This window comes from Amphiprion ocellaris, chromosome 8, assembly GCF_022539595.1.
Source record: "Amphiprion ocellaris isolate individual 3 ecotype Okinawa chromosome 8, ASM2253959v1, whole genome shotgun sequence".
Classification (NCBI taxonomy): domain Eukaryota; kingdom Metazoa; phylum Chordata; class Actinopteri; family Pomacentridae; genus Amphiprion; species Amphiprion ocellaris.
The window spans coordinates 1,373,383-1,396,486 of record NC_072773.1 but is presented as its reverse complement, the minus strand read 5'-3'; the positions used below and the strand labels follow the sequence as shown (position 1 = coordinate 1,396,486).

Genomic DNA, 23,104 nt, shown 5'->3' with positions numbered 1-23,104 from the left:
GTTTCAACAAAGAGTTCTCTTCAAAGCAGCGAACAGAGAAAACCTTCAGCGGTTTGTTAATCAGACACAAAGTGTTTGCAGAGTTTTATCATCCTGACAAAGACACAAACACAAGCCGAGAACAGATAACAGATCCATGAGGGAGCAGCTGCTATCAGTTGGCTAATGGGCTCCTCCCACCACGACATCATTTATTCATACATCTCAGAGACCCTCCGACTCTCTGACCCAATCCTCTGAGCTCCTCCAGGACCAAAACATCAAACTCCTCGTTGTTCACAAGAAACACTTCTGATTGGCTGTCGATGAGCTCACAGCCACTGAGCACGAGTAGCACCAGAAACATGGTAAGAAGGTCAGAGTCAGTCAGTCCTGATACAAAGAGACACGAACCAACGAAGGTTAAAGTCAGTCTGGATAGATGTGAGTAAGTTTGGAGACAGTTGGAGTCTTTAGTCTTTAGTTTGAGTCTTTACTGACTCGCTTTAAGATGCTTTGGACAAGTTTTAGGTCTCGTCTAAGACTAGGACAGGTTTTAGGTTTCATCTAAGACTAGGGCAGGTTTTAGGTCTCCTCTAAAGATTAGGAAAGGTTTTAGGCCTCGTCTAAGACTAGGAGAGGTTTTAGGTCTCGTCTAAGACTAGGACAGGTTTTAGGTCTCGTCTAAGACTAGGAGAGGTTTTAGGTCTCGTCTAAGACTAGGACAGGTTTTAGGTCTCGTCTAAGACTAGGACAGGTTTTGATTGTGGATCAGTTTGAGTTTTAAGTTATTTTGAACAAACTCAGAAGTTTTGGTGAAAGGTTTGTGTCATTTTTGAATAATTTCAAGTTCTTTGGGAGAAGTTTTGATTCGTTTTGACTTCATTGATTACGACTTATCGAACCAGTGTGAATGTTAGTTTTAGCTAAACTCAAAGAATGAACTTACCCCTAACAGAATGAGGCTAAAGCTAACAGAAGTATGCTAAAGCTGACTGAACATGGGTAAAGCTAACAGAACAGGGCTAAAGCTAACAAAATGGGACTAAAGCTTACAGAAGGGGACAGACAGTTTAACACTAAAGCTCAAAGAATGTGGCTAAAGCTAACAGAACATAGCCAAATCTAACAGAATGGCACTAAAGCTAACACAACAGGGCTAAAGTTAGCATAATGTGACAAACAGTTTAAGGCTAAAGCTCAAAGTATGTGGCTAAAGCTAACAGAACTAGGCAAAAGATGACTGAACAGGACTAAAGTTAAAGGAACCACGCTAAAGACGACAAACCAAGACTAAAGCTAATACAGCAGTACAAAAGTTAACAGAAAGGCACTAAGCTAACAGAAGAGGGCACACAGAACAAGGCTAAAGTTCAAAGAATGTGGGTAAAGTGAAAGGAAGCAAGCTAAAACTGACAGAACTGGGCCAAAGTTAACAGAATGGGTCAAACGGTTTTAGGCTAAAGCTCAAAGAATATGGTCAAAGTGAAACAGAACATAGCTAAAGCTAACAGAACATAGCCAAATCTAGGAGAATGGCACTAAAACTAACAGAAGAACAAGGATAAAACTAAAAGAATGCAGAGCAGAACACGGCTAATGTGAACAGAATGAATCTTTAGCTGGCAGATTGAGATTAAAACTGGCAACACAGAGGGGCTGTGTTAGCTAAACCTAGCAGACTGGGGCTAAAGCTAACAGACTGGGGCTGAAGCTAGCAGACTGGGGCTAAAGCTAACAGACTGGGGTTAAAGCTAACAGACTGGAGCTAAAGCTAGCAGACTGGAGCTAAAGTTAGCAGACTGGGGCTAAAGTTAACAGACTGGGGTTAAAGCTAACAGACTGGAGCTAAAGCTAGCAGACTGGGGCTAAAGCTAACAGACTGGGGCTAAAGTTAACAGACTGGGGTTAAAGCTAACAGAACAGGGCTAAAGCTAGCAGACTGGGGCTAAAGCTAACAGACTGGAGCTAAAGCTAAGACAACAGGGCTAAAGCTAACAAACTGGAGCTAAAGCTAGCAGACTGGGGTTAAAGCTAACAGACTGGAGCTCAGGCAAACAGAACAGGGCTAAACCTAACAGACCGAGGTTAAAGCTAGCAGATTGACGCTAAAGCTAACAGATCAGGGCTAAATGTAACAGACTGGGACTAAAGCTAAGAGAACACGGCTTAAGCTAACAGACTGGGGCTAAAGTTGACACACTGAGGCTAAAGCTAACATGCTTCTAGTTCTGACCTATAACCTCCCCTGTTATTCATGATAATGTTTATATGTTGAGGTGTTCATACGTGTGAATAATGAAGATTTAAGTACTGGAACCATCTGAGGACGTCCTGCTGAGTGAGCAGGTGTTTGGTCCTGTGATGACTTCCTGTTTCAGTCATCGACAGGCGGCTACAATCATTCAGATCACATGACATGTCAAAATTAAACTGTTTGATCAAATGTCTCTGGACTCAAACATCAGCAGAAAAATGAAACACGCTTACAGTAAAATTATTACCGGGACCACCAACACAGCGCGAGTGTGTGTGTGTGTGTGTGTGTGTGTGTGCAGCTGCAGAGACCAGCAAACTCATGACTCAGCGGTTTGTGCGTTTATGATTAACGGTTAATTTGGGAGAGTGGCTGAGTGTGTGTGTGTTCTCATACACCTGTCTTTGTGGGGACCTCAATGAGTTCTGGACTTTATGAGGACATTTGTGGAATTTGAGGACATTTTCAGAAAATTACTTCACTTTTACTAGATTAAAATCTTAGAATGTAAAAGACATTTAAAAAAAATTGCTTGTAGACACGATGAGGACTTTTTAAGACTAAAAAAATAGATTGGGTACACTTTACAAGATGAGAACATTGTTGGAAAAATGACATTTTTAAAGGGTGAGGACATAAAAAAGTTCTGTTTATTAAAAACAAAGTAAGAACATTTTTGCAAAAAGAGGACATTTTTAGAAAATTAAGCTTTTTTATGAATCGACGCCCCTTTAATAAAATGGAAATATTTATTGAAAAAGTAAATGCAGTCTTTGAATATAAAGACATTTTTGAAAAGCTATTTGCTTATAGATACGGTGATGACTTTTTAGGACTTTTTTTAAAAAAAGAGTACTTTAGAAGGTGAAAACATTTTTAGAAACAGAACATTTTTATAGGGTGAGGACATACAAAAAAGAGATATATTTATTAAAACCAAAGTAAGAAAATTTTTGGAAAGTTAAGACACTTGCAGAAAATTACTCTTTTATATAGATTGAAGTCCTTTTAAGAAAATTTTAATTTATTTGAAAAATAAAAGTATTCTTAGAATGTAAGACATTTTTGAAAAAATATTTGCTTGTAGATATGGTGAGAACTTTTTTTGGAAAGTGAGGACATTTTCAAATATCTAAACATTTATTTTAAAAGGAAATACATATTTAGAGAGTGAGGATATTTTTAAAAAAATGTATAAAGTAGGGACATTTTTGGACAGTGAGCTGTCTGTGAGTTCAGAGCTGGTTTTAGGGTTCTGCTTAGAACCAGGTTCTGCTTAGAACCAGGTTCAGCGTGACGCCTACTTTAAGAAAGGCCCCCACAAAGACACATGGACAAACGTGTGTGTGTGAGACACCTGTAGATGCTGAGTGAGCAGCTGGTTAACTGGCAGCACAACCTGACTCAGGGCTTTACACACACACACACGCACACACACACACACACACACACACACACACACACACACACTCACACACATACACATGCACACACACGCACACACACACGCACACGCACACGCACACACACGCACGCACGCACGCACACGCACACACACACAGAGCTGTAATCAAATCATCGCTGTGATCTTTAGCGGAGCTCATTTGTTTCTCTGCTGTAGCTCATCACGCTAACGAGCCTCAAGTCCTGACAGGCGCTGCTTTTTAGCTCCGCCCACCTACTACCTGATGGGCTGTGATGTCACAGTGATTGACAGGAACCAGGGTTCATGTCATAGCAGAACAAACATGATTCATAACTAATCTGGAGTGACTTCAGGCACAGATCAGATATTTCAGGGTTTCTGCAGGTTTAGAGAGAAAAATGAAAACTTTAAAGATCTTTTAAACCCAAAATAGAATGTAACTATGAATGTAATACTTACATACATAAACAATGATAAATGCAGTGTATACATTGTTAATATGGTAAATGATTATTGTAGCTGGAAACAGCTGATTTTTAATGGAATATCTCCATAGGGTTACAGAGGAACATTTCCAGCAACCATCACTCCTGTGTTCTAATGCTACATTGTGTTAGCTAATGGTGTTGAAAGGCTCATTGATGATTAGAAAACCCTTGTGCAGTTATGTTAGCACATGGAGAAAAGTGGGAGTTGATGAAGTTTGGGATCTTTGGGTGATGGTAGTGTATATATATTGGATTGTTTGGGTTTCTCTGTTCTTTGTTTATAATTTGTAAGGTCTGTACCTTACTATGCTAAGCGTTTGAGATGGCATATTTTGTGAATTTGCACTATATAAATAAACTTGAATGGAAATAAAAAGTATATATATATATATATATATATATATATACATACATTAAATACACTACCATTCAAAAGCTTGGGGTCATCCAGACAATTTCCTGTTTGTCATGAAAACTCACACTTTTATCCATGTGCTAACATAACTGCACAAGGGTTTTCTAGTCATCAATTAGCCTTTCAACACCATTAGCTAACACAATGTAGCACCAGAATTTGGGGGAATTTTCAGATTCTTGAGAAGGTTCCAGATGTCCTTCAAATGATGTTGTGGGTTTCAGAATTTTTGAGAAGGAAACTAACTTTTTGAGGCATATCTGGAGGTCCTCATGTAGGTTTCCAAAGATGCAAAGTTCCCCAAGTATGATCTAAAGGTTACAAAGGAGGTTCCAGACATCACCGAGGAGCTCTTCTAGGTTCTTCAAGAGGTTCTAAACATCCACCATGTGGCTCTTTGGGAAACCAGAGGGTTTTATAGTTCCTTGAAGTAGTTTAAGGACCTTGGAGTGATGTGAGAGGGGTACAGGGTCTTTCATCAAGTTCTAGGTAACCTCTGGTTCCTGGTTCTAACAGTCTTTGAGAGACTCCCACAGGCCCTTGACAAGTTCCTCTTGTAGTTCTGGAAGGGACAACAGATGGAAATTAGCCTTGTGCTAAATCCAGCTTGTTTACTGCAACCTTGTGTGAACTTATGAGACTGAATGTTCATTAATATCTAATAAATAAATGAAATGAGAACACAGGAGTGATGGTTGCTGGAAATGTTCCTCTGTACCCCTATGGAGATATTCCATTAAAAATCAGCTGTTTCCAGCTACAATAGTCATTTACCACATTAACAATGTCTACACTGGATTTATCATTCATTTCATGTTATCTCCATTGAAAAAAAAGCTCTTCTTTCAAAAATAAAGACATTTCTAAGTGACCCCAGACTTTTGAATGGTAGCATATATATCTGTAACCACTTACAGATTCATCTGAGGACATTCCCTAATGATGCAATTATTAAATTAACCCAGATAATGCCAGAATGGATTAACCAATTAAAATGATAAATTCTTCTTTTTCGAGAGATTAGTTGATTAATCTGAAGTCAAATGTGCATTAAATAACAGTTCTACTATTTGCTGGTTTGAGCTCTAAAATGAGCAACGACCCTTAAAAGAGTTCAGATTTCGGTTCAGGGTTAAATTCTCAGGATGTGAAAGATTCTAAAAGGTCTTTTTACCTTTTCGGCTGAAACTGAGCTCATAAAATCCTCCTGTTTGATTCCTCCAAAGCCGACCTTTAATATACGGTGAAGTCGTTCCACCGGACTCGTCAGCTCTCTCCGCCGCGGCCTCTGGCGTATTATAATCTAGACCGTTTCTTGATAATGCAAACCTGTGATAACGAGTCTTTTCTTGCCCACACCGATAAGCGCCGCAAAGCCTGAATCATTGTTCTCCATTAATTAGCCTACACCCTTGGCAGCGTTTGATGGCTGACGGCGGCGCAGCGGGAGGCCAAACCTCAAGTCGACTCAAACGAGCAGAAAATGTCTGAACTGATCTACAAGGCATCAAAACTCCGATTAGAACTTCAGAAAACATTTCAAGCCATTTCTGTCACTCCTTCATGGGTTTGGACATTTTTTTGTGTGTCACAAATAAAATAAAGCACAAATATTGAGTCCAACTTTTCCATTACACTTTAGTGAAATCACACAAATATACAAACTCAGCAGAAGGCAATGGCAATGATATAAAAACTGACACAGGCTATTACATGAAAGATTCATCATCATCATCATCATCATCATTACATTTTAACTCAGCAAAAATAAAAAAATAAAAACAAGGCAATGGCAAATGGTATCAAAAAATGGGCCCTGACTACGTCCTGGAAAGTATCAAGGCGACGTGTTTCTGCGTTTTCAGTGAAAACAAAGGAAATAAAGTTTTTCCAGCCAGAGTGATGAACGGCGGCACTGCAGAGCAAAGGGCAGCGAGTCGAGAGGATCTGAGCATCACATTTTTATTTACGAGAATCAGATTCTTTATTCAACAAAAAAAGAAAGTCAGCTGGTCGAGGCTCTGCTGTCAGGACATTCTTCAACGTTTCTATTTTATTGTTTTATTTGTTCTCTTTCCACGATATGACCTTTATTTGCTGGTATTTGTAGCATGAAGAGTTGTCATATATTTAGATGTAATGATGGCAATGGTGTCGCTACAAGTAGAAGTACTTACTGGTTTAATTACACGTACACTACCAGTCAAAAGTTTGGACACACCTCATTCAATGGTTTTTATTTAATTACTTTCTACATTTTAGATTAATACTGAAGATTAACAGTGTTTTGTTTACAACATAATTGCACATGTATTCTTCTACAGTTTTGATGTCTACAGTATTAATATACAATGTAGGAAGTAATTAGATAAAAACTATTGAATGAGAAGATGTGTCCAAACTTTTGACTGGTAGTTTAGCTACAACTAAATGTAGTAAAACCAGTAACATTACAACTTGTAGAACTACAGACGGTTCTGTAAAGTAAAATGGTTCTCACCAGTTTAACTACATTCCTCAGTGGTAATAACAGTGCTAGCATGCTATCAGTGCCAGGCAGTGGTTTTGTTACCAGCAGCAGTGTTACTAGCTTAACTGTAATGGTGCTAGCTAGCTAGCTAACAGTGTTGTGCAGCAGTTTCGGTACAAATAGCATTCTTAGTTTAACTACATTTCTGAGTAGTTTTGTGGTAATAGTGGTGCTAGCTAACAGTATTAGAAAGTGTTGTCGCTACAAGTACAGCTACATTTCTCAGTAGGGTGGCGCTAACAGCACTGTGCTCTGAATCAAACAGCTGTTTAGCGGTGAAGCTCTTTTGTTGATCCTGTTCTGTGGTAGTTAGTGACCAGAAATACTACAAATGGTGAATTTTACTGAAGCACAACGGAGCTTTTAGTGAAATGAAAGTAAGGATCCGAATATGACAACATCACCTTACGTAAACCTGCTAATGCTAGCTAGCAGCTAACTACTAGCCGACGATGTGTTTTTCAATCTGTAGGTAAACAGCCAATGACTTAAAAAAAAAAACAATCTTTATCTTGCCGTATTGGTGGAAAAGCTGAGTTTGAACTTGTTTTTAGCTCATTTTATCTTTCAGCTATCATGGTGGTTTTGTAAATTCTTTAAACCGTCAACATGCTTGGCTGGTTATTTATGTTGTCAAGTCTGAACCTCTAACTGCTGCCGACTCCCTCTGGGATGTTCCTTCATGAACAAATAAAACTCGGACAAATCTGAAACACCTGAACTGATGCGGCCGTTTTTTAACATTAATTTGTGACATTACAGCCTCGCGACCCGACACCTGCAGTGCCGCCTGAATGAACAATCCCATCCGGAACTAAGACACAAGATCCAGCGTGAGCGCCGCTTCTCAACCAGCGGCTCAGGGACCCCAACAAGGACCTTTTTGGATGTTTTTAAAATCTCTGTTCAGAAAAGTGCTTACAGATAATTGGGTCCTGACACTACGGTGGCTGAGAGGCGCCCGCTCAGAATATTAATAATAATTATAATCGTAGTAATAATAATCATATTATGATACAATAAAGACATCCTACTCCACGTCCAACACGGCGAGGAGTCCAGTGATTCGCTGCTGCTATGGTACAATGACGCCCGCTGGGATTCGCTGTCGGTCAGCCAACCATCTGACAGGAGTCTGCAGGGTGGGAGGGGCTTAATGAGGCGGGGTCAGTTGGCTCCCATTGGTTTCCAATAGGAGGTCAGTGCAAATGTTTTCAGCAGGGAAGCAACTTCTAAATTTCATCTCCTGTTCATATAAAATGGAACTTTCTGATTTCTATAGAAGTCAGTGAGAGATCCCACCAGTTATGAATGTACAATTTACCTCCAACAAACAAAACTGGTTAATAATAATTGATAAAAATGTCTAATTTGTCATTCAAAATCAAGGAAAGATTGATTTTCAATGAAAATTCAATGTACATATTACACATTTCCATATTTTCATTTTCTTCAAAAATCCATTTCATAGCTGATGGTGGTGAATAATTTTCCACTGATTTAACTGATTCAATGGGAGATCACGATAAAATGCTTCTGAAGTTCTCATATTTATGCAACATTTTCCAGGTTTAACTGCCAAGATCACGTTAATGTAACCTATAATTATTGTCATCTAAACATTCCTTTAAAAATCCTTTTCGTACTAACTGACAACCACTCATTTCTCAATGATTTGATATTAAAATTGCCCAATTTCAGAAGCTTCCTTTGGTCGCTATTGCTGGTTATAAATGGATTTTCCCAAATAATGGAAAAATAACTGTCATTTTGCCCAACAGGATTTTCAAAAAATCCATTTCACACCAGCAGCAGATCAGCTGCCAGTCCACTATGGAGGGTAAATCAACAGAAGTACTGGCTCCAAATGGAAGATTCCCAGAAATAACATCCACTGAGAGAACGTTTGTTTGGTAGTAGTACAAAAACTCGACTTTAAACTGGGAGATTCCACTTTTTACCAACAGAGATCAGAATTTGGCCCATTGACTGGGATGGTCTGTTTCCCTGCTGATGTCTTTCCCTGATCCCCTCTCTGCTTTTGAACTCCTGGAAAACATCGTCTGGATGAAGAACCGAACAATTTCTACAGTTCATACGACTCCTCAGACTGGATGAATGAAGTGAGTCTGACCAGTCAAATCCATCGATCAGTCGACCTCCAGGCTCGGAGGAATCGCACACATGGATGAATTTGATGACGTGAACGATGGGAAACGACCAAAACCTCAACCATTCCTCACATTTCTCAGATTTTCTACACATTTTTTAAACACGTAATTCTGCGTCTCATTGGTCCAAAACTGGACGATCAGAAGGAACATTAAACCAGTTTGATGTGTTGTTTAGAAGGATAACTTGGTGAGGTTCTGGTGGTCGTTTCACAGTCGTACATGGATGTAAAAGGACATGTTAACATGTGTCTGTGCAGCTCCTCCTTCTCTTTAACGCTGTACAAACTGATACAACTGTGTACATCCTCCCAAAATAAATAAAAAGCCATCATAAAAAATAAATTAAAAGAAAACAATAAATATATCTCACCGCTGGAGCTCGTTAAACGCTGTGTGGACGGATGCAGCTAAAAACGAGGTATCAATCCAATCCCTGTTTTTATTGTTTCAGGAATTAGACCGGGCCCTCCCACTGGCCTCTTCAGTCTGTGTTGCCTCCTCCCAGCTGAGTGTGTGTGTGTGTTCAGAGGATGGAAATGATGGTAAAATGTGCACACACACTTGCTGCCACAGTGGGAAAACAACCGAACGTTAAATTTAGACGTTATCATAAAGGTTCCTATATCATCCTTTCTTTTATTCGATTTTCTCTTTCATTAGACCGAGGCCTGTCTACGGTGGACGTCACACTGATAAGAGTTTAGCGTCATTTAAAGGGTTGGTGCTAATGCTAACAAATGGCAGAAATAATTAGAAAGTTTTTAAAAGTTAAAATGGTCATTAAATAATTTTTGACGCTGGTTTCTAATGTGTTTATTGTTTTCACATCAGGATCCTGACGACGATCCTTAAAGAGATTCTACATGTTTGGTTCTTTAGGTTGGAAAAAAGCAAATGTCTCAAAATAACCTGAAAGTTCCTGCATGTTGTGGCGTCTCATGGTTTGAGACCACAGCGGTGTTTTTAAACAGGAAGTGTTGGACGACCGATTGACGTTCGACTGGGCGGGGCCACGAAAGATGACTGACAGGTGCTTGCCAGCACATCCTACTCCTCGATTTCAAACCAACATGGCGGTTTGCTTTGAAACTTATTTCAAGATTTTATGAAAAATGCGCTTTCTAGAACATCTGAGGTGAAAAAGGAACTTCTGAATCTGGATTTCGAAAACGCTTAGATTAAAAGTTCGTATTAGAGGTTGCCTCTGATTTACATAAACTAGTTTAGACTTGAACTTTATGCAAATGAGAAGCTGGAAACATCTCCAAACAATGCGACCAGAAAATGTTGCATAGACGATGAATGTGTTGACGTGACGGATTATCTGGATTCCATTTGAAGGCATCACTAAATCAGGAACTACCTGCATGAACGTTCAAACACGTCCTCCAGACTAAGATCGTGTTCCTGTAGAATGAAAAGCAGACAGCTGCCCTTCTTCTTCATCATCATCATCGGTTATTTCTACCCTCAAACCGCTGCCTTCCATCCACCGACATGTTTCTGATGTTTTCACATTGGTCTGGAAGCTTCTCTCTTGGCGGTTTGATGGATGACGCTCCTTCTCCTCCTCCTCAGTATTCCAGCAGCGTATCCTCCATCCCTCCTCTCGCTTTAGCATGCAAACACACATTCTGACCTCCTCTTCTCATCCTCTAACATTTATTTCTCCTCTTTGCATTTGAAGAAAACCAGGTCCCGCTCTCCTCCTTCCTCACCTTTAGGAAGCCTTCAGCATGTAGAACGAGTTTCCTCGTCTTTTCCCTTCTCACGCCATCAGAGGTAAATTCTGATCAAAATGGCGACGAGGACACAATTAAACACAACTTTGAGTTTAAAGGGCGATCTGAGGATCTGATTTAAATAAAAAATAAAACGAGATAGGATCTGAGATTTCAAAAGCGTGGGAGATAAAGATCGGACGATTTAAACAGTGCGACTGTACAGAGAAAGATTTTTAATTGAGCTGCAGATACGATCAGCGATTTAACGGCTGAGTTTCCACTGCAGCAGCAGCAAAACAGACACACAGCGAGGATGAACAGTGGTATTGGTATGTAGTGGCTTCCCTCCCTCTTCTATAATTAATCATCTAAAAGGCAGTCTTTTATCAGGACCTTTCCTCCTCCTCTTCCTCCCACCATCCTTCCTCACTCAGGTCCTTTTGGCCCCAAAAATTCAAATGACAGTGAAACATCAGCAAGAAAGAAAAAAAAAGTGCTTTGTAGCTTTATGGCATCACAGAGAGCCAAAAGAGAGACGCTTCATGTGGCAGAACATTTTCAGTCAAACACCGGCTGTACGGGTTTCTACATAGAGATGGTTCCATTTCATCCTGCCGTTGGATTAATAAACCAATCAGTGCTCCACAGTTTCTGCTGAGGAACATCTAGAAAGCAGTTCAACTCATCATCCTCATTAAAAATGGGAACAGGAAGTCTTTGAAATTGAAGATATTACAGGTAGTTCACCTGCCGGTACCAAACAGGTGGAGATCTACAATCTACAGTCTACAGTCCCATTCATGGCGACTGCTTGTCAGCTGTGTTTCCACCAACACAAAATTGGTTCTCATTTGTGAATTTCCAATAAAAAATATTTTAAAAAGTGGTTGAGAACCTGTGAAGTTGCTTGATGTTGGTAACCATGAAATACAAGAACCTAAAGCCTGAACCACGGTGAATGGAAACAATGATCTATTTGTAGGTAAAGAACACGATCAACCATCTTGTTTTAGTCCTGCTTCTGCTCCAGACTGGTGGAAATGAGTGGTTCCATGGATCCAGAACAGAACTAGTTCTAGTACCAGAACCTGGATCGAAAGACTAGACAGTTCCAGAATGCGACGAGGCATTTCCATTTCCAAACCCAGCCTTCCAACTGTTGGATCCGTCGTGGTCCAAACTATCAAAAGATTCAGTGCCATCACAAATGGACGTTTTCCTCAATCTGAGCTCATTGGAGAAATAAAAAAAATGCTTGGGAACTAAAAACGACGGTGCACATTCTTCAAAAGGTTAAATAGCCCTACAAAACTTCAGTTTGGACAAACGGTAGGCTGAAAAATGAACTTCTGAACAATATCTACAAGCCAGTTATGTGAAGTGAAAATATTCTACCACAGAAATCAGATGTTTGGGAGGGTTCAGGTCTGCAGAGAACAGGAATCTTTCACACTGGGTTTGGTGTTTTGGTTTCACAGTTGGTCCAATCATTGTTTACGGGCGTAACTTTAGCTAATTATCATGACAGTGCAGAATCCCTCATTCTCCTTCTGGATGTAGCTGCTGGAGCTACATTCAAAACAACCTGAACCCTCCGAACTCCACCCAAACCTCCACCCAACTCTCCTCTTCTGTTCAAACATCCAGCTGGCAAATAAAAGTACCAAAATGTCCATCTAGTTCTCCACATGCAGATCTGAAAGCCTCGTTTGTTTCAGTCCGATCCGATGCTGTGAAGATGCGGCTGGTTTGGTCAGATGTCGATCCGTCTTCTGGCTCTCTTTCCTTCCCCACACTCTGATGTAGCATAACGTTCAGCTTTATACAAGTTCAGCTCCCTAAAATCCATACCGTCAAATCCACAAAGTTCTTATTACATGTTAACATATTTTTTCCTTTCTTTTGTATTCTTTTTTTATACTTTGTAATCATTATTATTATTATCTTTCTTTTTTTTGTTGCTTACAATTATGGCCACAAGTCTTAAAAGTTTTTGAGTCCGGTCCGGTTAAACCTCTGTTCCGGGTTGTTTTCGATCCGGATTTGGTCCGAGTCCGGTCCAGTTCTGATGTGATCCGGTCCGGTCTTTACATGGCACTGGGCTTGTAGCTCTGCACAGTATTTCCCCCTGGGCACGGTTAGCATGGCGCTGTAAAGCATGGCTGTATGTGGGCGTATGTGCAAGGTCGGACGATAAACACTGCAGCAACAGCGCCAACGTTTGCAGACTAGTGCTGAATCCAGAACCCCGTCTCTAGGGTGTTCTGGTCCTGAAAAATGCCGGGTAGTCCACTTTTGAGAGTTTTTCACTTCTGAAAAATTCAACATACATATTTACAGATCTTGCCTGTGTGCCTGTGCTGGAATGTATTCAAAACGTAACTCTATATTTGTTTCTATTTACTTCTAGTTAATCATTCACAATTCTGGTGAATTCCACAGTCTTGATTGGTCGGGCAGTACATTACTAAAGAGTCTTCCTGGCCAATAGCACGATTGACCAATGACGGAGCAGGGTCGAGGAGGAGGAGGAATCGAAGGTGGGGTGAAAGAGGAAACAAGGAAAGGAGATGCAGAAGGGAAAAGGTCAAGCAAAGACAGAAGGAAAGGAGAGGAAACTGGAGGCCGGGTGGGTTATGGACACAGGTACTGGTCGGTCAGTAGGCATCGGGCTCAGTGTGCTGTGGTACAGAGTGATTGTCCAGAGAAAAACTTTGAGAGGTTCTTTAAAACAGCATCTTAGAAACGTCTGGATTCTGATGAGGCCGAACAGTTCAAGGTCAAGTCTCGGCTCAGCGAGTCCTTATTTCCTCCGAGTCCACCTGCATTCCACCTCTTTCAAGATTCAACAGTGATTTCAAGTCATAAGTTTTTTGGGACATCAGTTTATTTGCTTCCTTCTCCTTCATTAAAGCTTGAAACAGCCTCCCGAAACACGTTCAAGGCGGGTCAGGTATTCCAAATGAGGGACTCGCCAGCTCCCTTGAGTTGACCTGAACTTCTAAAAGTAGACCCAGATCCTTCCAGACAAGGCTAAAGGTTGAAGATGAGGATAAATGGTCCAAAGTGACGACATCAGTAAAGAGGCTTGGAGCTTCTGCAGGAGGCCTCGGCGTAGGTCTTTACTGCAACCTTCTGACCATCAGAAAGTTTCTTGATCCTTAAGGTCTGCAGCTTTGACGGAAACTTGACTTGACCTTTAGCTCTCCAACCAAACATCTAGAAAGTTCTGGGAATCCTGAAGTCAGGTCGCTTACTCCTGTATTGTTTGGTTAACCTGACACAGTCCTTTGCGTAGTTTCCAGGTCTTTCCACGTCCCCCTCGCGTTGATCCCTGCTAATACCTGCAGTGAAATTAAATCCAAACCGATAGATGCATCCAGAAGGTTTGTTGTTTTTCTTTGTTGCCTCCAAAATGACTCCATTCCACGCTGAAGTTGCAAATGTATCCGCATCGGTTTGGAAACTGATTTTCTACCCCAAAATCCACCAGACGGAGGTAGTCGGGGTCCCAGCCAGCCAGCCATGCTTTAAATCAATCAGTCCATCAACTGGCAAATAAATTACTGATAGACTGATTGCTAAGCCAGAGCTGTCAGTTCAGCTGACTGTTCAGACAGTTCAGTAAACTAAATGCCCTTATGTCCCCCTACCCCATCCTTCTTCCCATCCCCCCATCCATCCTCCCATCAGTCCATTGGTTCATCAGTCCATCCGTCCTTCGCCTCCTCTCAGCTGCTCCCAGACATCAGGTTGATGGCTTGCTCCAGTTTGTGCCTCAGTTTGTGTTTGCGACAGTAACCGTCCCGGTCCAACGCCGTCAGGATCTGCAGACAGACAAAGGACGCAAGAAATTAAACCTCCAAATAACTAAAAGGTTCATTTTCTTTTTTTTTTTTTTTTTTTTTTAAAGTTATTTTTTTGGCCTTTTTATCAGCTTTATTGGACAGGTGCAGTGAGAGAGAGACAGGAAACGGGAGAAGAGTCGGGGGAAGACATGCAGCAAAGGGCCGCGAGCGGGAATCGAACCCGGGCCAGCTGCATCGGGGACCAGCCCCTGTACATGGGTCGCCCGCTCAACGCGTTGAGCTATACGGGCGCCCAAAGGTTCATTTTCATCACATTACAGGTGTAGGTTTAAACTCTCCACCAGTAGAGAGCACATCTGGCTCTGAATAAGTGTTGGGTGGATCCGTTTAATTGTAATGTATTTTTCCCTCTGCTTTGGCTGCAGGCATTTGTGAAAATAATGTACAGCTTTAGACTCTCTCACCTCTTCCTTGTATTTGTTGATGTAGAAGTAGAGCTCACTGAGCGCGCTCAGTGTGTTGAACTCGTTGCCGTGGAGACGGGACTGCTCCACCAGGTAGGCGTCCATGTCCTGATCGCTGATGCTGGGCATCTTTGCAATATCCCTGTAGTACCTGCAGGACACGGTTAGCAGTGAACATCATCAGATTTTAAGATATCACCAAGCTAATGTGAAGACTGGCTAGCATGTTAGCTTCCTCTCCACTTCACACTCATCATTTTATATTTCAGCCTGACAGCATTTATGCGTGTTTGTCTACATACAGCTCTTTTATTTGTCATCTACAGTACATTAACTGATGAACATGCTAGCTTCCTCTCCATTCAGTGGTGAGTTTTACTATTTAGCATGTTAGCCATCTCTTGACCTAGATGATCAGTGTTGAGCATGTTAGCTAGACATTGATAAAATATTTAGTTTGAATGTTAGCAACAAATACTACATGTTAATTAGTTGCATGTGAGCTATAATTTGATCCAGCTTACACAGTGTTGTTAAATATATATTATTAATTAGCTTGCTAGCTACAAACAGCATATATAATTTAGTTAGCATGTTAACTACAAACACTCCATTATAAATTAATTAGCATGTTAGCAACTTCTCCACCCAATCACATAGCTTAGCTGTACATTTATTAATTAGTTAGCATGTTAGCTACAAACATTCCGCTATAAATGAGTTAACATGTTAGCTACCTCTCCACCCAGCTCACATAGCTTGGTTGTGCATTTATCTATTAGTTAGCATGTTAGCTACCTCTCCACCCAGATCACATAGCATGCTTGTACATTTATAAATTAGTTAGCATATTAGCTACAACCACTCCATTATTAATTAGTTAGCATGTTAGCTACCTCTCCACCCTGCTCACATAGCTTGGTTGTTACATTTACTAATTAGTTAGCATGTTAGCTACAAACATTCCATTATTAATTAGTTAGCATGTTAGCTACTTCTGCCCAGATCACATACCTTGGCTGTACATTTATTAATTAGTTAGCATGTTAGCTACAAACACTCCATTATTAATTAGCTAGCATGTTAGCTACAAACATTCCATCATGTATTGGTTAGCATGTTAGCTACCTCTCCACCCAACTCACATAGCTTGGTTGTACATTTACCTATTAGTTAGCATGTTAGCTACAAACACTCCATTATTAATTAGTTAGCATGTTAGCTACAAACACTCCATTATTAATCAGTTAGCATGTTAGCTACAAACACTGCATTATAAATCAGTTAGCATGTTAGCTACAAACACTGCATTATAAATTAGTTCGCATGCTAGCTACCTCTCCACCCAGCTCTTGTAATTGGGGATGTCTTTAGCGTAGAGCAGCTTGTTGGATGGTGAGTCTTTGCCGAGCCGGTGTTCGGACGTCGAGCAGGAGTCCATGAAGGTCTGAGCGACGACCGACAGGCAGGCGTCGGTGATGCTGCTCTTGTGGATGTCGAACACGAACTGAGGGTTCTTGATGACGTTGACCCAGAACCTGAGAGGAAGGCTGCGGAACAGAGACGGTTCGTTAGAAATGTTCACCTCATCTGAAAACGCTTCGGTCCTGTAATTTTCTCACCAATTGCTCTTCCAGGTGTGTCGGACGTCCGGGTCGCTGATCTGCCGCTTGTCGGCCTGCTCGTCCAGGAAGTCGAACATGTATTTGATAGCCAATGGGAGCGCAGAGCCGCGATGGGCGGTGCTAAACACCGTCTCAAACAGGTCATCCACAAACTTCTGCAGCGTCCCCTGGTGGAGGGAGGACCAACACGCAGGATTAGATATTTAAAGTCTCAGTTTGAACCAGATGATGTCTTTCTGGAAAAACATTCTAAGGTTTAAACCCAAAACACAAATAGAACCAGGACCAGAACCAGGACCAGAACCAGGACCAGGACCAGAACCAGAACCAGGACCAGAACCAGAACCATGACCAGAACCAGAAACACAGTGTGAACAACCAACACCTACTGGTGGTTTCCCAGTAAAACTGGTTTATCCATTTCACAAGATCAGTCAGCAACATTTTGGTTGGTTGTGTTATAGTTGTGTTACAGTTGTGTTGTGTTGTGATCTAGTTGTGTTGTATTATAGTTGTGTTGGGTTCTAGTTGTGTTCTAGTTGTGTTGTATTATAGTTGTGTTGGGTTCTAGTTGTGTTCTAGTTGTGCTGTATTATAGTTGTGTTGTGTTCTAGTTGTGTTGTATTATAGTTGTGTTGGGTTCTAGTTGTGTTCTAGTTGTGTTGTATTATAGTTGTGTTGGGTTCTAGTTGTGTTCTAGTTGTGTTGTATTATAGTTGTGTTCTAGTTGTGTTGCATTATAGTTGTGTTGTGTTCTAGTTGTGTTGCATTATAGTTGTGTTGGGTTGTAGTTGTGTTGTATTATAGTTGTGTTGTGTTCTAGGTGTGTTGTATTATAGTTGTGTTCTAGTTGTGTTCTAGTTGTGTTGTACTATAGTTGTGTTGTGTTCTAGTTGTGTTGTACTATAGTTGTGTTGTGTTCTAGGTGTGTTCTACAGTTGTGTTGTGTTCTAGGTGTTGCTCTACAGTTGTGTTGTGTTCTAGTTGTGTTGTACTATAGTTGTGTTGTGTTCTAGGTGTGTTGTTCTACAGTTGTGTTGTGTTCTAGTTGTGTTGTACTATAGTTGTGTTGTGTTCTAGGTGTGTTGTGTTGTAGTTGTGTTACCTTGGTGGCCAGCAGGCGGGTCAGGTAGATCTCAGAGACCATCTTGCTGCCTCGGTCTCCTTCCCTCTGGTCGCTGTGCTCGTGGTTCTTCACCAGGTGCCACAGTTTAGTTCCTGAAAACAACAACAACAGCAACAGCAACAACATCCTGGATTAACAACCAGACAGATATTTGTCATTTTATGATCAGAGTATTCACTATAATATTTTACTGTTATTATTATTATTATTATTATTATTATTATTATTATTCCTGCCACCAAACAGCTGCTTCTTTCTGTGGAATCAACAGATTGGTTTCTTTCTAGAACTCTCCAAGGTCTTTACTGACTTTAGTACAACAGAAAAACTTGACAGGGACAGCATCAGTATTTGCACTGGTGCAGTAATGCTACTCCTACCTGTGCAGTATCCACATTCCTACAAGTGCAGTACTAGTACTCCTACATGTGTAGTACTAATCGTACTAGTAGTCCTACCTATGTGGTACTGGGTATTACCAGTGCTCCTGTCTGTACTCATACCTGTGTAGTACTAACAGTACTAGGTAGTACTAATGGTTCTACCTGTGCAGTACTAGGTAGTACTAGAGATTTTACCTGTGCAGTACTAGGTAGTAGTAGTGGTTCTACCTGTGCAGTACTAGGTAGTACTAATGGTTCTACCTGTGCAGTACTAGGTAGTACTAGTGGTTTTACCTGTGCAGTACTAGGTAGTACTAGTGGTTCTACCTGTGCAGTACTAGGTAGTACTAGTTGTTCTACCTGTGCAGTACTAGGTAGTACTAATGGTTCTACCTGTGCAGTACTAGGTAGTACTAGTGGTTCTACCTGTGCAGTACTAGGTAGTACTAGTGGTTCTACCTGTGCAGTACTAGGTAGTACTAATGGTTCTATCTGTGAAGTACTAGGTAGTACTAGTGGTTCTATCTGTGCAGTACTAGGTAGTACTAGTGGTTCTATCTGTGCAGTATTAGGTAGTACTAGTGGTTCTACCTGTGCAGTACTAGGTAGTACTAGTGGTTCTATCTGTGCAGTACTAGGTAGTACTAGTGGTTCTACCTGTGCAGTACTAGGTAGTACTAATGGTTCTACCTGTGCAGTACTAGGTAGTACTAGTGGTTCTACCTGTGCAGTACTAATGGTTCTACCTGTGCAGTACTAGGCAGTACTAGTGGTTCTACCTGTGCAGTACTAGGTAGTACTAATGGTTCTACCTGTGCAGTACTAGGCAGTACTAGTGGTTCTACCTGTGCAGTACTAGGTAGTACTAGTGGTTCTACCTGTGCAGTACTAATGGTTCTACCTGTGCAGTACTAGGCAGTACTAATGGTTCTGCCTGTGCAGTACCAGGCAGTACTAGTGGTTCTACCTGTGCAGTACTAGGCAGTACTAATGGCTCTACCTGTGCAGTACTAGGCAGTACTAGTGGTTCTACCTGTGCAGTACTAGGCAGTACTAATGGTTCTACCTGTGCAGTACTAGGTAGTACTAGTGGTTCTACCTGTGCAGTACTAGGCAGTACTAATGGTTCTACCTGTGCAGTACTAGGCAGTACTAATGGTTCTACCTGTGCAGTACTAGGCAGTACTAGTGGTTCTACCTGTGCAGTACTAGGCAGTACTAGTGGTTCTACCTGTGCAGTACTAGGCAGTACTAGTGGTTCTACCTGTGCACTACTAGGCAGTACTAGTGGTTCTACCTGTGCAGTACTAGGCAGTACTAGTGGTTCTACCTGTGCAGTACTAGGCAGTACTAGTGGTTCTACCTGTCTCCTGGTCGGGGGTGATCATCGGGGCTCTGGATCTCAGGCTGTCTGGGCTGCTGGACGTCCTCAGTAGAGACTCTGGAGGGACAGAGGACAGGTGAGCGCCCTCCTGTGGCCGGTAAAGGGTTAACGCTGATCAATACGATCAATACTAATGAACATTGATGGGTTCTGTACCATATCTGCTCAGTGATCTGGTGAAGGTGAAGGAGTTGGCGATGTTGTAGGCAGAAACCTGCTTCTGGACCAGCGCCACCAGCGAACCGTCGGTTACCTAGCAACACAGAGCGACAGCATCAATCAGCTGACCAATCACCGGCTCTGGCCCCGCCCCCACGGAGAAGGAGGTCCACGATTGTTCTGCAGCTGCTGTCAAAGCCTCGTTTATTAGAATTAATGAAGCAGAACTCAGTACACAACCATTAATTATCTCAAAGTACACATTAACATTCACAGTATCATATATGTTATGTTGCATTATATCATAAAATTCTAGCACATTATGAGATATGATGTTTCATTACATTATATTTTTAATGCCAGAATATTCAATATGTTGGTCTATATTAATATAATGTGATATATTCTACTATATCACATTACATCAAACTGTGTTTCATTAAAATATTACAATATATTACTATTTATATATTATTGTTACCCTTTGCTAAGAAGAGGTGAGCTAAGTTAACTGATGCATGTTTAGCTCTTTATACAGATTTATATTTCAGGTTCTCTGATGTTGTTTAATAAACCAGTAGTTAAATATTAGTAAGAAGGTTGTTAAGGTGAAGTTTAACCAAACAGCTGTGAAACCACAAACATGAGCAGGTAGAAAAGATTTCAGTTTCAGTCTTTGAGTCTTCCTGGAGTTAGACAGGTGCTGCTAACCTTCAGCTTTTACAGGTGATGACCTGTTACCTGGTTAAAGACAGGTGAAGGTTACCTGGTTAAAGACAGGTGAAGGTTACCTGGTTAAAGACAGGTGAAGGTTAACTGGTTAAAGACAGGTGATGACCCGTTACCTGGTTAAAGACAGGTGAACGTTACCTGGTTAAAGACAGGTGAACGTTACCTGGTTAAAGACAGGTGAACGTTACCTGGTTAAAGACAGGTGATGACCCGTTACCTGGTTAAAGACAGGTGAACGTTACCTGGTTAAAGACAGGTAAACATTACCTGGTAATGAGCCAAAGTGTTCAGTCGCTTCCAGTCACTCTCGATCTTCGTCGTCACGTCTTCGTCCTGCAGGATAATTCTGGTCAGTCGACCCTGACGCCATTCTGACAACACAAACACACACCGTTAGCATGTAGCCATCAGGACTTTTCACTTGAATTTTACTTCGTTTTATTTGAACTTTAACATTTTATTCTTGTTTTTATCACGCACTGTTGTTTTGTATTTATTGTACAGCACTTTGTAAAACTATTTCCAAAGTGTACAAATAAACTTAATGATTATTTTAGCCACGCTAGCAGCACCATGCTACGCTGCCCCCTACAGGCAGACCGCAGCAACAGCATCCCTGTTTGACCAGTTCAGGTTATAAAACATTATTTTTATGCGCCTAAAGCTGATTAATAACCAATAACAGCATTGTTAGCAAATGATAAGCTAACTGTTGGCCTTGGAAATAGCGCTAAGCTATCATGTATGCAGTCAGCTGGTTAGCTGCATGCTAACATATGCAGGCTAACAGTTTATCTGCATCCCAACATTTTAGCTCTTGTAGTTTTCGTAACAACCTGATAATGAATTTAGTTTACACTTCGCATTTTGTACTTATGTTTTATTTTTTTTTAATTTTACTGAATAAAGTTTTTTATTTCTTTTCATTTTTTAGACTCTATTCCTTGGCATCCACTTAGACACGTAGCATTTTGTACTTTGTATTCTTTTTTAGTATTTCTATTTAATCACTAACCTCTCTGTAATTGTGTATATTTCTCTAACCTCTTTTTTGTACTCTGGCAAAACTATTTTCTCCAGGATGATTAAAGTGCTAAGCCAAATGCTAACTACCCTATTCTATGCTAGGCTACTCAGCATTTAGCTTGTCCAGTTAGTTTGTCAAGAGTTTTATTTTCTCCACTATGTTTAGATCCAGTTCTAGTTTTATTATTAATTTTAACATAACAAACTCAAAGACTGATATTTTTCTGCATAAAAATACATAAAACAGTAATAAAAATAACAATAATAAAACTGCAGTTAGCTGTAAAACGCCAGAGAGTGTTTTCTTCTTGTTATTTTCTGCGTCTTTATCCTAGTTTTGTGCGTTTTCCTTACCGAGGTCCATATCATCGGCCTGAGGTCTCTGTGAAAATGGGATTCCTTTGTAAACGGCGTCCAGCAGTTTGTCTTTGACCTGAGTCACCGTGTCGCAGTTCAACACCTTCACCGGTACCTCGGTCCCCGCTTCGCCCTCCGGAGGGATGCACATCAGCGTCTGATTGGAGGATGGAGTCATGTGACCATGCCATGTTACACTGTGTGTGTGCGTGTGTGTGTGTGTGTGTGTGTATGTGTGTGTGTGTGTGCTGTTGTGTCTGTGTGTGTGTTACCAGCTGTTTGTAGTCGATCTGCTGCCGGATCAGTTTGTCTTCACTCAGAGAATATCGAGCTTCTCCTGTGATGGCGTCAATCGGTCCTTTCTCCATTTGCTGCTTTATGGCACAATACAGCATGAAGAGAGGCTCACCAGCACACTCCTAAGGAAGGAAGGAAGGAGGGAAGGATATGAAGGAAGGAAGGAAGGAAGGAAGGAAGGAGAGAAGGAAGGAGGGAAGGAGAGAAGGGAGGAAGGAAGGATATGAAGGAAGGAAGGAAGGAAGGAAGGAGGGAAGGAGAGAAGGGAGGAAGGAAGGATATGAAGGAAGGATATGAAGGAAGGAAGGAAGGAAGGAAGGAGGGAAGGAGAGAAGGGAGGAAGGAAGGATATGAAGGAAGGAAGGAAGGAAAGAAAGGAGGGAAGGATATGAAGGAAGGAAGGAAGGAAGGAAGGAAAGAAGGAAGGAGGAAAGGAGAGAAGGGAGGAAGGAAGGATATGAAGGAAGGAAGGAAGGAAGGAAGGAGTGAAGGAGAGAAGGGAGGAAGGAAGGATATGAAGGAAGGAAGGAAGGAAGGAAGGAAGGAAGGAAGGAAGGAGGGAAGGAGAGCAGGGAGGAAGGAAGGATATGAAGGAAGAAAGGAGGGAAGGATATGAAGGAAGGAAGGAAGGAAGGAGAGAAGGGAGGAAGGAAGGATATGAAGGAAGGAAGGAAGGAAGGAAGGAAGGAAGGAGGGAAGGATATGAAGGAAGGAAGGAAGGATGGAAGGAAGGGAGGAATGAGGGAGGT

General features: G+C 41.2%; 1 protein-coding gene across 1 annotated transcript in view; it reads right to left on the bottom strand.

The window, feature by feature from the left end:
• Window positions 1–6,183: 6,183 nt before the first annotated feature.
• Window positions 6,184–23,104, bottom strand: part of plxna3 (plexin A3) — a 151,426-nt gene continuing 134,505 nt past the window's right edge. Inside the window, exons 29-38 of the mRNA XM_023272695.3 lie at window positions 22,331–22,477; window positions 22,056–22,215; window positions 20,943–21,046; window positions 19,941–20,037; window positions 19,764–19,841; window positions 17,997–18,109; window positions 16,889–17,058; window positions 16,604–16,816; window positions 15,267–15,417; window positions 6,184–14,820 (exon numbers count right to left, since the gene is read on the bottom strand). Coding sequence (XP_023128463.2) covers window positions 14,725–14,820; window positions 15,267–15,417; window positions 16,604–16,816; window positions 16,889–17,058; window positions 17,997–18,109; window positions 19,764–19,841; window positions 19,941–20,037; window positions 20,943–21,046; window positions 22,056–22,215; window positions 22,331–22,477 — 1,329 coding nt within the window. The 3' untranslated portion in view covers window positions 6,184–14,724. The remainder of the gene's footprint in view (window positions 14,821–15,266; window positions 15,418–16,603; window positions 16,817–16,888; window positions 17,059–17,996; window positions 18,110–19,763; window positions 19,842–19,940; window positions 20,038–20,942; window positions 21,047–22,055; window positions 22,216–22,330; window positions 22,478–23,104) is intronic.